We start from the raw sequence: 14,711 nt of genomic DNA on the forward strand, positions 1-14,711 counted from the left end.
TGTGGACAGGACCCACCCTCTCTGAGCCTCCTTTGCTTCCTCTGCAGCATACAACCTGAAGGCCTCCCCCACCCTGGGGCAGGGGTGAGGCCTCCTGTGAGGATCCTTTGCTTCTTGCAGGCCTGAGGCTAGGGGGCACTTACTCATTCACTCATTCATTGAGTCATTCATTCATTCATTTATTCACTCAGTCACTTATTTACATATTCCTTCACCATTTATTCACTCACTCAATTTACTAACTCATTCATTCAGTCAGTTATTCATTCATTCAATTACTCATCGTCTCACTCATTCATACCCCCATTTATTCACTCATTCACTGATTCATTCATTCATCGATTGATGGATATTAGCATTATTAGGAATGTGTGTTGAAACGCTGAGGTGTGGGATATTGGCGATGGTGTGTGTGGGGGGCCGTTGGAGGTTAGCAGCAGCAGTGAGATGGCTCAGGCCCCTTCGGGTCCCGCTCCAGCCTCCCTCTCGGCTCTCGCCTCCGCCCGCCGCCCCGCCCCCCGCTCCGGAGAAAGCGCGCGCTCTCGGGGAGCCTAGCTGCTCAGCCGCGGGCTCGAGAGCTGAGCCCAGCGCCTGGCGGCCGCCCGTACACCCCCAACCCTCGGCGGCCGCCCATGCCCGCCGCGCCCCGGGCCCGCGGCCCTTCCCAGCGCTGCGCTGCGCCTCCGGGCCCAGCGGGGGCGGGGCCGGGGCCGGGGCCGGGCTGGCGAGGCCCGGCCGGGCCGCAGGGCGGCCGCCGGGATGCGGGGCTGGCGAAGGAACCTCGCGTTCTGCCTGCAGCGGCTGCCGGACGAAGGTAGGACGCAGCGGCTGCTCCAGCCGGTGAGCACCGGCGCGGGGCGCAGAGGACGGACCCAGAGCTGAGCTGACCCGACTCCGGGCGCACACGCGGGGCTACCTGGAGAGGATCCCCGCGGGTGGTGAAGGGCGGCCGGCCGCATCTCAGGCGCGGGAGGGAAGAGTCCCCGAAGCGGGCCTCCTGAAGGGGTCACCGCAGGACACACGGTGCGGAGCGCAGCCTCGCCGGGGCGGGGAAGCCTGCAGGGGGCTCCCCAGGGCGCGCGGGTGTGGGACCCGAGCAGAGCCGCCGCCAGGGGCTGGAGCACACGCTCCGAATCCTGAACCCTCGAGGGCGCCTCCCCCAGGGCGGCCCGCAAGTGCGGTTCCCGGAGCTGGCCCTGCCGGGCGCGGCGACCACGTGCCTCCTCGCTCCCCGCGAGTTTGCTGGGGGTCGGAATGTGCGGGCGCCTACCGCGGGGTCCTTTGGATCCTGAGGCTGCAGCCGCTGAGACCCAACTTTCCTTCGCACGCCGGGCAGCACCCCTGCGCCGACCCCAGACTCTGCAGTTCCTCCAAGTTGCAAAGAGGCTGGAGGTGGGAGAGGGTACGGCGGGGGGGGGCGGGCTGCGGGGAGATTCGGCCGCTGCCCCCTGCCCGGACCCGCCCTGCCGCAGCGCTGCGGCGCAGCCCCCTCCGCCCGGCCGCGTCCGGGCTGCCTCACCCCTCGTACCTGTTGTCAGAAGCGCTGGTAGGGCAGGGGCAGGAAGGACCGGCGCCTAGGTCCTGCCGCAGCTGGGGAAAGTTCGGATTCCGTGCTGATTGAGAATTGCCAGAACTGTGAGTCGGGAGCAGAGTCGGAGGGAATGACAGCTACCCCCCCACCCCGCTCTGCTCACTTAGTGGGGGATAATGGCGGACTTACAGACCTCGAGTCCCGTGTGCCCTGGCGCCTCACACCTGCCTGTGTCTTTAACCTTCGCCGGCACCCGCTCTGGAAGGCGCTATTATTCTTTCCACTTTACAGGTGAGGACACTGAGCCCCAGAGAAAGAAAGCCTCTTGTCCAAGGTCAAACAGCCAGTAGATGGTAAAGCTGCGATGCGAACGGCAAGGTTTTGGTGGTGTCCAGCCCCCGCTTCCTGTCTGTCCCCCAAGTTGGGTCTGGTGCATTTCATGAGAAAGGATCCATTTCCACCCCAGGCCAGAAGTTTCTGTTTGGGGCACGGGAGAGGGGAAAGGGGCAGCAAGCGCTGCTCCCTGACGCTCCTGTCCTGTCCCCAGGGCTGTCAGGTCGGTAACCCCTGCCCCCACTGTGGCCCTAAGTTCTGAGGGCCTGGAAGCAAAGCCTGTGGAGGGTCTTGCTGAGACCCATGTCAGGCCTTTGGTGCCTCAAGACCCTGGCAGGCCTACAGCTTAGCCCAGCCCAGGGGGCAGAGCCTCCATTCCTCCTCCGGCCTGAGTGGATGCTGATGGCACAGCTTTAGGGCACAGAGGGTACCCAGGCTTCCTTCTCTGGGGTTGAGGGAGGAATCAGATGGATAGGGCTGCCAACACGGAGGGAATCTTGGCGGAGTGCCCCTATTGAATGGACCTGCCCTTCAAGGAGTGGAGTAAATTAAGAAGGAAATCTTGCAGAGCCAGGTGCCCACCACCAACCTTCAGTCTGAGCTTGGCCCTTCAGAAATTGGGGCAGCTCAGCCATATGCGTGCTCTGTGATCTTGGACAAGTCAGTCCCTCTCTCCCAGGCTCACTTTCTGTATCTGTAAGGGGAGGGCCTAACACCTGTCCTGCAGTATCTCTAGGAAAAGTGAGGTCTTGGCCCTGGCACAGCACACAATCCAAAGCAGGCTTAGAAATGGGGACTATGATGTCCCGAGAGAGAGGGAGGGTTTTCCTCTCTTGCTCCGGATCCCGTCCCCCACACCGTGTGTGTGTGTGTGTGTGTGTGTGTGTGTGTGTGTGTGTTTGTGTGTGTGTGTGTGGGGGGTGCGGCATGGGTGAGGCATGTGGATGGTGTGCATGTGAGGTGTGCATGGAGGCATGTGGATAATGCATTGGAGATGCATGTGGGTGTGCACGAAGTTCTTGTATGAACAGGTACGAGGCATGTGGATCTTGCGATAACGGTTATTTTGCCTGCCTCTGGCCACATCTCGTAAGAGGAGGCCACTTCTCCCTCCTTCAAGACCACGAAGCACCCAGCATTTGAGTTTTCCTTGGAAAATCTTATTTGAGATTGATCTTTGAGCTCAGCATTAAATCAGAGGGTGGCTGGTGCATATACCCGCACCAGCAGGAAATTACTGTTCTAAAAAGACAAATCCCTGGCTTTTTCCGGGCCACAGGAAAATTGGTTCCTGTGGGCTGGGTCTCACAGGAGAGGTTCTGAGATGTGGGTCCAGCTTGACAAGAGGCTTGTGGTGGGAGGTCTGCCACGCCCGAGAGTGACAGAAATGCAGCGATAGGGCCGTAAGTCTGGCATCCTCGGAGAAGAGCTTCAGCCCGTGGGAGGGATGTTTTGAACAAGACCAGCTTATCCTCTTATTCTGTGGTTAATTCATTTTTTTATTTTTATTTTTTGGCTTAATATTTTATTTTTTATTTGTTTTTCTTAACCCCTTCACCTTTTTCTCCGAGTCCCCCAACCCCCCTCTCTTCTGGCAACCATCAGTTTGTTCTCTGTATCTGTGAGTCTGTTTCTGTTTTGTTTGTTCATTTATTTTGTTCTTTATAGATTCCACATATATGTGAGATAATATGGTATTTGTCTTTCTCAGTCTGACTTATTTCACTTAGCATAATACCCTCTAGGTCCATCCATGTTGTTAAAATGGTAAGATTTTATTCTTTTTTCTAGTCAAGTAATATTCTTTTGTGGTATAATTTAAGGCCCTGGGGAAAGAAAAGTGGGCTGAGGACCAGACTCGTGTCCCCGACTTAGGCACCTCTGCTTGCCAGCTGAGTGACCTTGGGCACGTTAATTAATGCTTCTGAGCTTCAGTTTTTTTCACCCATAAAGTGGGAAGGGTAACCTTTCAGGATAGTCTTGAAGAGTCAATGTTAACATATCCTAGCACAGGGCCTAGCACATAGTAGGTGTCCAAGAAATACTATTATTGCTCTTCCTTTCCTGGTCTTGACTTCCGTTATAACTTCAAATTAGGGGAATAATCTGGTGCATTGGTCAGTGCAGAACTCAGAACTCCAAGTGGATTTCTGGGTTCTGAGTGGCCAGCTTGAGTTTCTCCACTCCTAGGGTTTGGGGGACCCATGGTTTTGTCTACCATGTGGCTACTTGAATCCGCCAGCTGGCCTTGCCCAGTGCAGTTGGCCAAAAGCATGGTTATACTCACCACACACTTACACAACACGTGTCCAGATCACTCTGCACAGTTCTTAGAACCTAAAGTAGTAGTCATGTCCCTTGAAGAGAGATACATGCAGCCAGCCACTGGGATTTGGGGAACTCTGTGATTCTAGCTTCATGATGTTTTTGAGATATGTGTGGGGTGTGTGTGTGTGGGGGACTTGTGTTCTAATGAACCTCCACCTTGACCTTTATGGTTCTATAGACAGCAACACATTTTCTTCCATGCACCACAGGAATGCTTCCAGAGAACCCCTCCCCCACCCCCGAGTTCTTACTAATCTCTGTGCAGGAAGCCAGTGCTCAGCTTTGAGTTGCCCCCAGTCCCTCAGATAACAAAAGTTCAAGGTTCCTAGTGCTTTGGGCATGTGAAGTTGGCAGCAGCAGCAAAATTACTATCAGCGAGGCTGCTCAGCGGAGGGCACTGTGACTCAGTTGAGAAGGTCGTATTTCTACCAACAGTCTTCCCGTGGCAAGGCCTGATTAATTTTCCTCCTTATGCCAGTCTTTTCTGCTCTCTAATGGACTCTTGGAATGTTAGCCAGGAGGGTTAATAGAAGTCATCATGTCCAGCCCTCTTATTAGAGAGATGGGGAAATACAAAAGCAGTGAGGAGGAAATGACTTTGTAGTCATTCGAGAAATATGTATTGGGCCCTGTTGTGGGGGCTGGGAGTATGGCCATGAAGAAGACAAAGATCCTGCTGTGCCAGAGTTTCCTTTTTAGAAAAAGTAAACACATAAATAGGCATGGAATGGTTTCAGAGTCAACAGTGAGATGACAACACAGGAATATAGGGAGATGTAGTGGAGAGTCCCAGGGGAAGCAACTTCTTTAGGTAGGGTGGTCTAGTGTGGTCAGGGAAGGCCTCTCCGAAGTGACTTTTGAGCTGAGACTAGTGAACAAGAAGGTGCAGCCATGTCAAGAGCAGAAAGAAGAGCCATGGACTCAGAGAGAACAACAGCAAGTGCCAAGAAAAAGCCCTGGTCTGTCAGGGGTAGTGTGGGGAGGGTCAGTTTGACCTGTTGGAGGAAGAGAAAGAAGGAATGAGGGACAGGGAGAATGATGAGCGACGAGGTTGGAGAAGCTAGATAACCATAAGGGGTGAAGTGTGGATTTTATTCTGTGATGGGAGCTGTTGGAAGTCTTGGTCAAGGACTTGGGCTGACTCTGAAGATGAGCAAGGTTTCGATCGATGGAGGTGACAGTGGGGAGAGGTATGCCAGGCAGAGGAATGGCATGAGTAAAGGAGCGACACGGGGAAAGCGATAGATGAGGCTGCCAGACAGGCTGGAAACAAAGGCATTGAATGCCGCCCTGGGGAGCTGTCCAGGGTTCTGACAGGTACTTTCAGTGTCTCTGCAATTACGAACTGTTAGGGGAGTGGGAGTGTGTGTGTGTGTGTGTGTGTGTGTGTGTGTGTGTCCGTCCATCCGTGGTACCCTGCTAGCTGATGTGTCCCTGTGCTGGTTACCTAGGAGACAATGGGAAGACGACGGGATGAGATCTGATTGGCTACTCACTCCTGCGGCTCATCTCTCTGTCAGAACTGCAGGCAGAGGTTACAAATGGTCCATGTGGGCATGCCAAGTGCTGGAAGGGGAGCGGTGAATGTTCACTGCCCCGAGTCCTCTGTGTATGTATGTGTGTGTGGTTGCCAGTGCGTGTGTGTGCACGTCTTGAACAAAGCGGAGGCATCTGGAGCTAATGTGCTTCCTGCTGTGAAACATCTGCTCATTGCCTTAAATCAGGTAGTGGAGCTCACATAAATTTTAGAAGAACCAGCCAGACTTAGGAAAGGATCTTCTATTTGGTTTTAATAACTACAGTGTCAACACTGGAGCTGATTTTAAACATCTCCCTGTTTTTAAACATCTCCCTGTACCTCCAAAAGTGCAAATAAGCCTTTGAGTGGCAGAAGTTATGTCCCATGACACGGACTGTGATATCAGTATGCAGAATCACTCCCCACAAATCCCAGCTGAAAAGGACGGTATACGACTGTAGACTGCTTTTTTCTCCCTCTCCTTTAAGAACAATAGTGTCTCTTTTTCTTCTACTTTGTGGGTAAAAGGACAAGGAATCTACACATTAATTTTGCTTAGAAAGGGATGGGGAAACAAAAAAAATCAGAGTGTTTCCTTTGTAGTTGACTTTCTAAAGTAGCAGCTCAGGTAGGCTCAGAAAACAACAAAAACATAACAACAACAACCGACAGCCCCAAGGCTGCAGAAGATTTAGCCTTCTCACTCGGTCTTTCCTCTGCTCCTGACTCCCACTTTGCAGATGAGGTAGCTGGTGAGGAAGAAAATGAGAATTTCGCTGCTCCCACTTTTGGCTTGTCGTTCTTGGGCTCAAGTTTTCATGTGTCATGTTCCATTAGCCTTCTCTGCCTCTTTCTTGTTATCCTAATAAGGATTTTTTTCCCCATTGGAAAAAGTCATACTATGAAATTTCATCCATCTCTCCATTTCCCATGTCTCCCTCCCTACTGGTAAGAGTTTTTATCTGAAACATACATCTGGAGGTGGTTTTCACCTGTTTACACATTACGCAGTGTGCTCCGTGACTTGCAGTCATGCTCTCACACTTAAATACCTAAAGGGGCCAGGCAAGTGACCCAAAAGATGAATGAATGTGGCCCCAAGGCCTTTGCCCTTGTTCCTTCTATTGGATTGTTCTTCCACCTTACATGTACATAATTCACTCACTTCATTTAGATCTGTGCAACTATCTCCTCCTCAGAGAGGCCTTCCCTGACCATCCCATCTAAAAGAGCAGCTCTTGAGCCCCATAACTTTCTTTTCCTTCCCAGCACTTTACAATGCCTGACTATATGGTATGTACTTTATGTTATGTTTATTGCCTTTCTCCACCACTAGTATGTAAGTGCCATGTAGGTCATGACTATGTCTGTTTTATTCCCCATTGCATCCCCAGTAACTAGCACATTACCTGACACATAACAGTTGCTCAGTAAATAGTTTTGGACCAACAGAGTGAAATGTGCCTGGGGGATAATGCTGAACCAGAAAGTAGGCTTTGTAGGAGCCCTGGATCAGGCTGCCAGATCTTCTGATTTTTCTAAAGAAGCTGAAAATCCAGAATTTTACATACTATCTCCAACTTTAAATATTAAACACCAATTCAAACAAAGACCTTGAGGGTCAAGCCACATTCCTTTTGGAGTTGGAGGCCTCTGATATCCCAGTTCCTTTGCAATCTGGCTGCAATAACCTTTCTTCCCTCTTGAATCGTGCATAAACCTTGTTCTGCGCCACCTCTGAGCCTTTGCTCAGGCTGCTGTCTCTGCCTGGAGTGCCTCTCCCCCACCTTCTTCTTCACCCAGCACATTCTTCTTTCCTCCAGTTCCCACCCCAAGGCCAGGCCAAGGTGCAGCTTTTAGTTGCATATCCTCCCCACAACATGGCAGAATTGGTCTCTCCCACTATGTTTCTGTCCCAGCTCCTCCATTTGGAGTGTAACTATGTATTTGCCCATCTGTCTCCTCTGCTAGATACAGAGCTCCATGGGGCAGGAACCCTGTCCGATCTATGGGTCTGCAGTGCCCAGCACAGAGGCCAGCGTACTGTAGGTGCTCACTAAATGAGTGATGAATGAAATAGAGGAAGGAAGGGGGAGCAGCCAACCTTTGTTGAGCACCTACCATGAGCCTGGTCCTGGGCTGACCATGTTCACGTCCTTCCCTCAATGGCCTGGTGATGAAGACACTGAGGCTTTTCTTCAGGAGACCTGGTTTGAGTCCTGGTATACCAGCGGCTCCCCCTTGAACTGGGCAGTCTTTCCCTGGTTGGTGTGCAGTCGCCCCCTCATTCCATTTGCTAAACAAACCTCTCTCCCAGGCTACACGGGGCTGGCTGCCAGTCCCACCACAGCGGCTCCCAAACTGTATGATCACGTGTGAAGGACTTTGCCTTTATGGGCCTCACTTTTCTTTTCTTCTCTTTTCTTTTTTAAGATTTTATTGGGGAAGGGGAACAGGACTTTATTGGGGAACAGTGTGTACTTCCAGGACTTTTCTTTTTTCCAAGTCAAGTTATTGTCCTTTCAATCTTAGTTGTGGAGGGTGCCGTTCAGCTTCAAGTTGTTGTCCTTTCAGTCTTAGTTGTGGAGGGCGCAGCTCAGCTCCAGGTCCAGTTGCTTTGCTAGTTGCAGGGGGCACGGCCCACCATCCCTTGTGGGAGTCGAGGAACCGAACTGGCAACCTTGTGGTTGAGAGCCCACTGGCCCATGTGGGAATTGAACTGGCAGCCTTCGGAGTTAGGAGCATGGAGATCCAACCGCCTGAGCCACCGGGCCGGCCCCCTCACTTTTCTTTCCTGTAAAGTGGGAGCATGAACAGCCCCAGCAGAGTTATTACGAGGATCCAGAGATGACAAGTGGGAGAGGGCTTTGCCAGCTAGACACTCGTGGGATATTGACTGGCCCAATGAGGGCCGTGCCAGTTACTCAGTGAGCAAGACCTTGCCTCACCCCGTGTGTTTGTTCAGCTTGCTCTGTGGCTGTGACACCCTCAGGGCCACGCAGAGCAGCCACCACGCATGGGTGCCAGTAGCCAGATTGGTGTCATAGAGGGCTGGAGGTGGAAATCTGGGATCTTTCTTGATTCTGTGAGTGATTCCCATGCAACTTGCTCGGCACATCTGGAACTCAGTTTCTTCCTCAGAAAAATAAGAAAATAATCCTGCCCCAAAGGGATGCTGTGTGGATCTAAAGAAATAATATGGAAGCAAAAGTGGTTTGAAATGTGCAGAGTGCTTTGTACCTGTGGAGGTAGAAGCCCCTGAAGAAATAGGGATGGGAATGATGCTGAAGAGTGACATTGGAGCAAGGATTTTAGTGATGAGAGTGGGTGACAATAATAATAATAGCAGCTAACAGTTATTAAGAGTCTAAGTGCTCTATATATTTACTATTTTGATTTTCATAACAGTTCTATGAGGTAGATATTATTATTAATCCCACTTTTCAGATGATGAAACTGAGACAGAAAGGTTAAGCGACTTGTCCAAGGGCACACAGCGGGTAAGGAGCAGAGCTGGGATTTGAATCCAGGTAGTCTGGCTGCAGACGATAAACTGCTGTGAAGCTGATGAGGGCTCTGGCTCCAACGGGGCTCCTGCAAGGCCCTTTGACGGTGCCTGTTTTGGCCCCAAAGGGCCCTTCCCTAGCCCCTACCTGAACTCAACTCCTTCCTCAGGATTCCCAGGAATGTAAAGTGTTCCCAGGAAATTGGTTCTCATCTTCTGCCTGAACACTCCAAACAGGCCTCAGGCAACGGGAGGGACGAGCACTTGAGTCCCTAGAGAAAGAAGGTCATTACTGGGTAGCATGTCTGTTCCCAGCCTCCGCCCTGGGTATGGCTGTAGGTAACAGGTATCCCTGTAGATCTGCCCTGAATCTGCGCTTGGCTCCCAGAGTTTCTGACCCATGTCCCCAGAGTCCAGGGCAGGGCTAAGGGAGAACCAGGGCCCCTCAACTCCCCGTACCCCCAGACTGGGTCAGTATTTAGCAAGCTGTGAACGATCACTTCCTATTCTGTACCTGCTACCCTGTGGGAGGGACAAGCACAGAAAGACTGAGAGGGCAAGGGGGCAGAGAGCCTCTCCTGTGAGGACACAGAGCAGTCTTGGAGGAGGAGGGTCCCAAGTTTCTCAGGCCCATCCCAGGCGGAAAGAACTGGTAGAACTAGGACTGGAGCGACTGGCAGAGAGGGCTTTCTGCTGGTCACAAATGGACAAGCGTGGGCTGGGTTGCTCTTCAGGGAGTGAGCTCCCTGTCATTAGTGTCATGGAAACAGAGCCCAGAGGAGCTTCATTGGGGTTGTGTTCCAAAGGTCAGACTAGAATGTGGCTATCAACTAGGGACATTTGGACAAAGTTGGGGTGTCTTTGGGTTGTCACAACCCTACATCTGGAGAACTGCTGGGATCTCGTGGGAGGGGATCAGAGGTGCAAAGTGTCTGGCCTGTCCAGGCAGTCCTGCCCGAAGAACTCTCCACCCCAAATGTCGAATGAGAAACCTGGGATGACACTGGCCTCCAGAGTACTTGTGACAGAGGCTGTGTGGCCACCTGCAACGCACTCCGAAGCGGTAAGAAGGGAGGCTGGCCTGCGGCCGAGTGATGATGCGTGGCATCAATGCTGGTCTGTCTCCCTGAACTGATGTTCAGAGTCATAGGAGGGCTAAAGCCACACTGTGTTTGTACCCTTGGTTCATGTCCACCACTGGTCAGAACCACATAGGCTCAATCAGTGCGCATGGCAAGTGGTCTTAGTTGTTCTGATCTGACGTCTGGAGTAGCTGGAGGCAGGAGTGATGGTGAACAGTGGTGTCAGTGGCTACAGGGCCCAACGGGGCGGCTGCTAGACCCAGGTCTGAGGAACCAGACAAGATACCAAGCCAGAGGCAGATCAAGAGTGGCTTTTGGATCCACCCAGTGTTTCCTCAGGAATGTTTGTGTTTTTTTTTTATGTGATGCAAATCACTCTTTTTCCAGGAAATAAGTCAAAACTGCAGATGAATGTGGTACTCAGTAAGAACTGGATTGGGAGCCAGAGAGGGTGTCAGAAACCAGGCTGTTGAGTTGTCTGGGTTCAGACGCTGGTGACTGGGGGAAGGAAGGGAGGAAATCGATTCCATTCTGGGCTGGATTGGAGATGACATTGTTCCAAGTAGTGTCCGTGTGTGTGTGGTGACATTGGACTGGTTCCCAGCCTAGGGGGTGTACCAGGCAAGGGTGTGACCAGTGGAGCAGGTAATACTTAAGTCAGATGGCGGCAGTATTGTGACTCTATGTCCTCAGTCTGGGAGGAAGATCTCAGCCAGGACCCAGTAACACGGAGGTCTGGGGTCAGAATTCCAAAGGACAGGGTCAAGCAGGAAACTAGACTGCAGATGGGGAAATGGAGGCAGCAGCCCTGTCGTTTGTACTAGGCCACCACTGAGAGTGGGGAAAGCATTGTTTATGGGGCACTGGAAGTCCAGATCTTCAAGTCTGGCACTCAACACCCTGCCCAGTGGTGGGAACTGGGGCTCCTAATATCCAGCAAGCTGGATTTAGTGGAAAGATTCCAGCTTCTGATGGCAGCTAAACCTGGGTTCACATCCTGGTGGGCTGACCTTGGGCAAATCCTCTCTTCTCTGAGCTCAGTTTCTTCAACGGAGTGAGGGAGATAGACTATGTTTGAAAGGGGCTTCCCAGGGCTCTGATGGCCTCCTGCCCTCTCTCCTCTCTCTTTTTCACAGCTGAAGAGATAGTCTATCTAGGCAGGTCTGCTGGCAGGAAACTTGGCCCTGGAGCTCTTTAGACTTTGACAGAGCCTCCAGGGTGGGAGCACGGGAGTCTCTGAGACCTTCCTCTGCGTGGTCTTGTATGTCCTCATTTCTCTGAAGGTTCCCCCACCCCAGCTCTGAGCTGGGCCCTCGCCCAGGAGCAGGAATGTGGAGGGGCCAGAGACCCGGTGCTATGGGACACTGCTGAATGTATCTGTAGGGCAGTTCACACTTTACAGAGTATCCTTATGCATATTATTTAATTAAATCATCCATTCAATCAGCAGACATTTTTTGAGCACCTCCTATGTGCCAGAGGTGGGGACACAGTCCTGAAGAAGACTCCCTGATCTCACAGAGCACATGGACGTGCAGTTGAGGCCCTGTGGGCTGCTGCCTCTTGCTGTACCTCCCAAACACCAGGAGCTTGGATTTCCCCTCTACTCTTCCTGATGGCTGGTCTGCCTCAGTTTACCCATCAGACTCACTCCTTTGCAGTTCTCAGGGTTCCCGCTGCTGGGAGGCAGATGCCCCACAGCTTTCACTGAAATCAGAAGATTGGGGAAAAGGGCAGGCTGCACAGGAGTTTAAAGAACGCCCAGGCTCCCTGCCAGAAAGTTGGCTAACTTTTCCATGTGCTGAGTTCACAGCATTCTGAGGACATATTTATTCTTTTTTTCCCATTTATTCTTTCATCCTACAAAATATTATCAAGCCCCTATTAAGTTCCAGGGACTTCTCTTATACCATTTCATTTTATCTTCCTGGAAACCTGACCAAGTGTAGCTCTCATCTCCATCTCACAGTTGGGAACCTGAAGCACAGAGAAGTTAAGTCACTTGCCCAAGAATGCACTGCTGGGAAGTGGCAAAGCAGATATTTCATTCCAGGATGTCTTTCCCTTGAGCCAGGACTCTTTCTGTGACCCCAGGCTGCTTCCTTTGGAATTCTGGTCCCAGGAGTCATGAGTGATAGGATACTCAAGGAAGGAACGTGGAATTCTGTCTGGAGTTGGGGGATTGGAGTTGACATCTGACCTCGGTTTTAAAGAGCAACTGCGAGTTGGCCAGGAAGGAAAGGAGCATGGAAGGGCATTTAAGGCCAAGAGATCATCAGTGTACAAAAGCACAGGGTTGAGAAAAACATGGTGTGTCTACAGTTGTGTCACACATGCAGGTGTGTCAGCTGCATGAGGTGTGTATGTGGTGGGGGTGGTGGGGCACAATTCTGGAAAGGTGGGTTGGGGCCAGATTGAGAGGGTAGAGATGGCCATACCATAACCAGCTCATAAATGGATGTTGCTTGGCCCTGGCAGCAGCTTAAAAAAATTAGTTGCCATTAAACTTTACGTGTGTGTGTGTGTGTGTGTGTGTGTGTGTGTGTGTTTGTGTGTTGGTAGAAGATTTCATATGTATAAAAAAAAGATTTGTAGCTTTCTTCGGAGGATCTAGCAACCCTGGGAGTATTATTGCCACACTCCCCAGCCAGTTACCGGTGCATTCATGCCCTGGCTCAGCCTTAGAGGTGTTTGTGCTTGAGACCTTGAAGTCACCCACCAAAGGAATTTGAGCTTCATCTCTTTAGGCAGCTTAAAGGTTTTCAAACAGGAGAGTGATATCTTCAGAAAACCCTGCTGGCTGCTAAAGGGATGAGAGACAAGGTGAGGGAAGGAAACCCCCCAAATGACCGTCATTTTAGGAGCATTTGCTCAGCACTGCTGGAGGTTTTATTCACACTGTCTCTATTCCTCCTAATAACTCTGCAAGGCCAGGTTATCAGCCTTATCAGAAGAATAAATAGAAGCTCCCAAAGCAGATGCCATGAAAGGATTGAAAAATTGGACTATATAAAAACTGAGAAGTTTTTATGACCAAAGAAGCCATTCATAAGTTTCAAAGACAAGCCACAGACCAGAAATATTTACAACATACGAGGTCTGTCAATTAAGTTCGCAAACTCATCCTAGAAAAAGTGCTTCATACCTCATTGCTGAATATCACTACAGTCACCTTTGAAGTCCTCCCCTTGGGCAGCTATGCACCAACACCAGCGCCTAGTCCACCCTTCAAAGCAATTTTGGAACTCTTTTTCTGGAATGGCTATCAGAGCTGTCATCATATTACCGTTGATGTTCTGCGTGTCATCAAAATGTCTTCCTTTTAATATTTCCTTTCTCTTTGGTTAAAGAAAGAAGTCAGTGGGGGCCAGATCAGGTGAGTAGGGAGGGTGTTCCAATACAGTTATTTGTTTACTGGCTAAAAACTCCCTCACAGACAGTGCCGTGTGAGCTGGTGCATTGTCGTGATGCAGGAGCCACGAATTGTTGGTGAAAAGTTGAGGTCGTCTAACTTTTTCACGCAGCCTTTTCAGCACTTCCAAATTGTAAACTTGGTTAACTGTTTGTTCAGTTGGCACAAATTCATAATGAATAATCCCTCTGATATCAAAAAAAGTTAGCAACATCGTTGCAACAAGTTCACAAACTTGTCAGACCTTGTACATCGTACATCGCAGATAAAGAATAATATCCAGAGTATATCAAATCAATAAGAAAAGATAAGCAATCTCGGCAGAATATAATGGATCCAGCAGGAAGTTGTCAAAAGAAGAAACACAAACGGCCAGAAAGTGAGTGAAAAGATAGCCAACCTTACCATTTTAGGGGATTTTCCTTCTAGCATTAGGAAAATAGTCATAGAAGCAGTAACACAGCATCACTGTTGAGGGGAAATTAAAAAATTCGTAGCATATAGTATTGGTGAGACCATGGGGTAAGCAGAGACTGACATATGCGATAAGTGGATAGTGCCATTTTGGAGGGCAAGTTGACAGTTGTCTGTCAATATGGAAAGTGCTCACACCCTTTGACCCAGCCATTCCTTTTCTAAGTATGTATTCTAGAGAAAAATGTAGCACGGATGCGTAAGGCAACATGGATGAGGACATTCATTGCAATGTGAATGAAAAAACCAAAGGAAACAAACTATCCATCAATAGGGGACTGGCTCAAGGGTCATGTGGTTCAGATAAAACAAAACAAAACCTGAAAACACATCAGGGAAGTCTTTCTCCAATCTTGTCTTCCATTTGCCAAGTCCTTACCTCTCCCCTGGTGGGTAACCACATCATCTCTTTCTAGGATATCCCTCTAGAACTTTCCTTCATGCATACATAATGAACTATACATTCATATTCTTTCCCCTCTTTTTACACAAACAGTGGCATGCTATTGTGCACTTCTGCACTTTGC

At 50.4% G+C, this 14,711-nt stretch overlaps 1 protein-coding gene across 1 annotated transcript in view; it reads left to right on the forward strand.

Moving 5' to 3' along the window:
• Window positions 1-723: 723 nt before the first annotated feature.
• The window catches only part of GRIP2 (glutamate receptor interacting protein 2), a 90,047-nt gene continuing 76,059 nt past the window's right edge, over window positions 724-14,711 (forward strand). Inside the window, exon 1 of the mRNA XM_081072137.1 lies at window positions 724-814. Coding sequence (XP_080928263.1) covers window positions 760-814 — 55 coding nt within the window. The 5' untranslated portion in view covers window positions 724-759. The remainder of the gene's footprint in view (window positions 815-14,711) is intronic.

Source organism: Rhinolophus hipposideros, assembly GCF_964194185.1.
Source record: "Rhinolophus hipposideros genome assembly, chromosome: 14".
In the NCBI taxonomy this organism is placed as follows: domain Eukaryota; kingdom Metazoa; phylum Chordata; class Mammalia; order Chiroptera; family Rhinolophidae; genus Rhinolophus; species Rhinolophus hipposideros.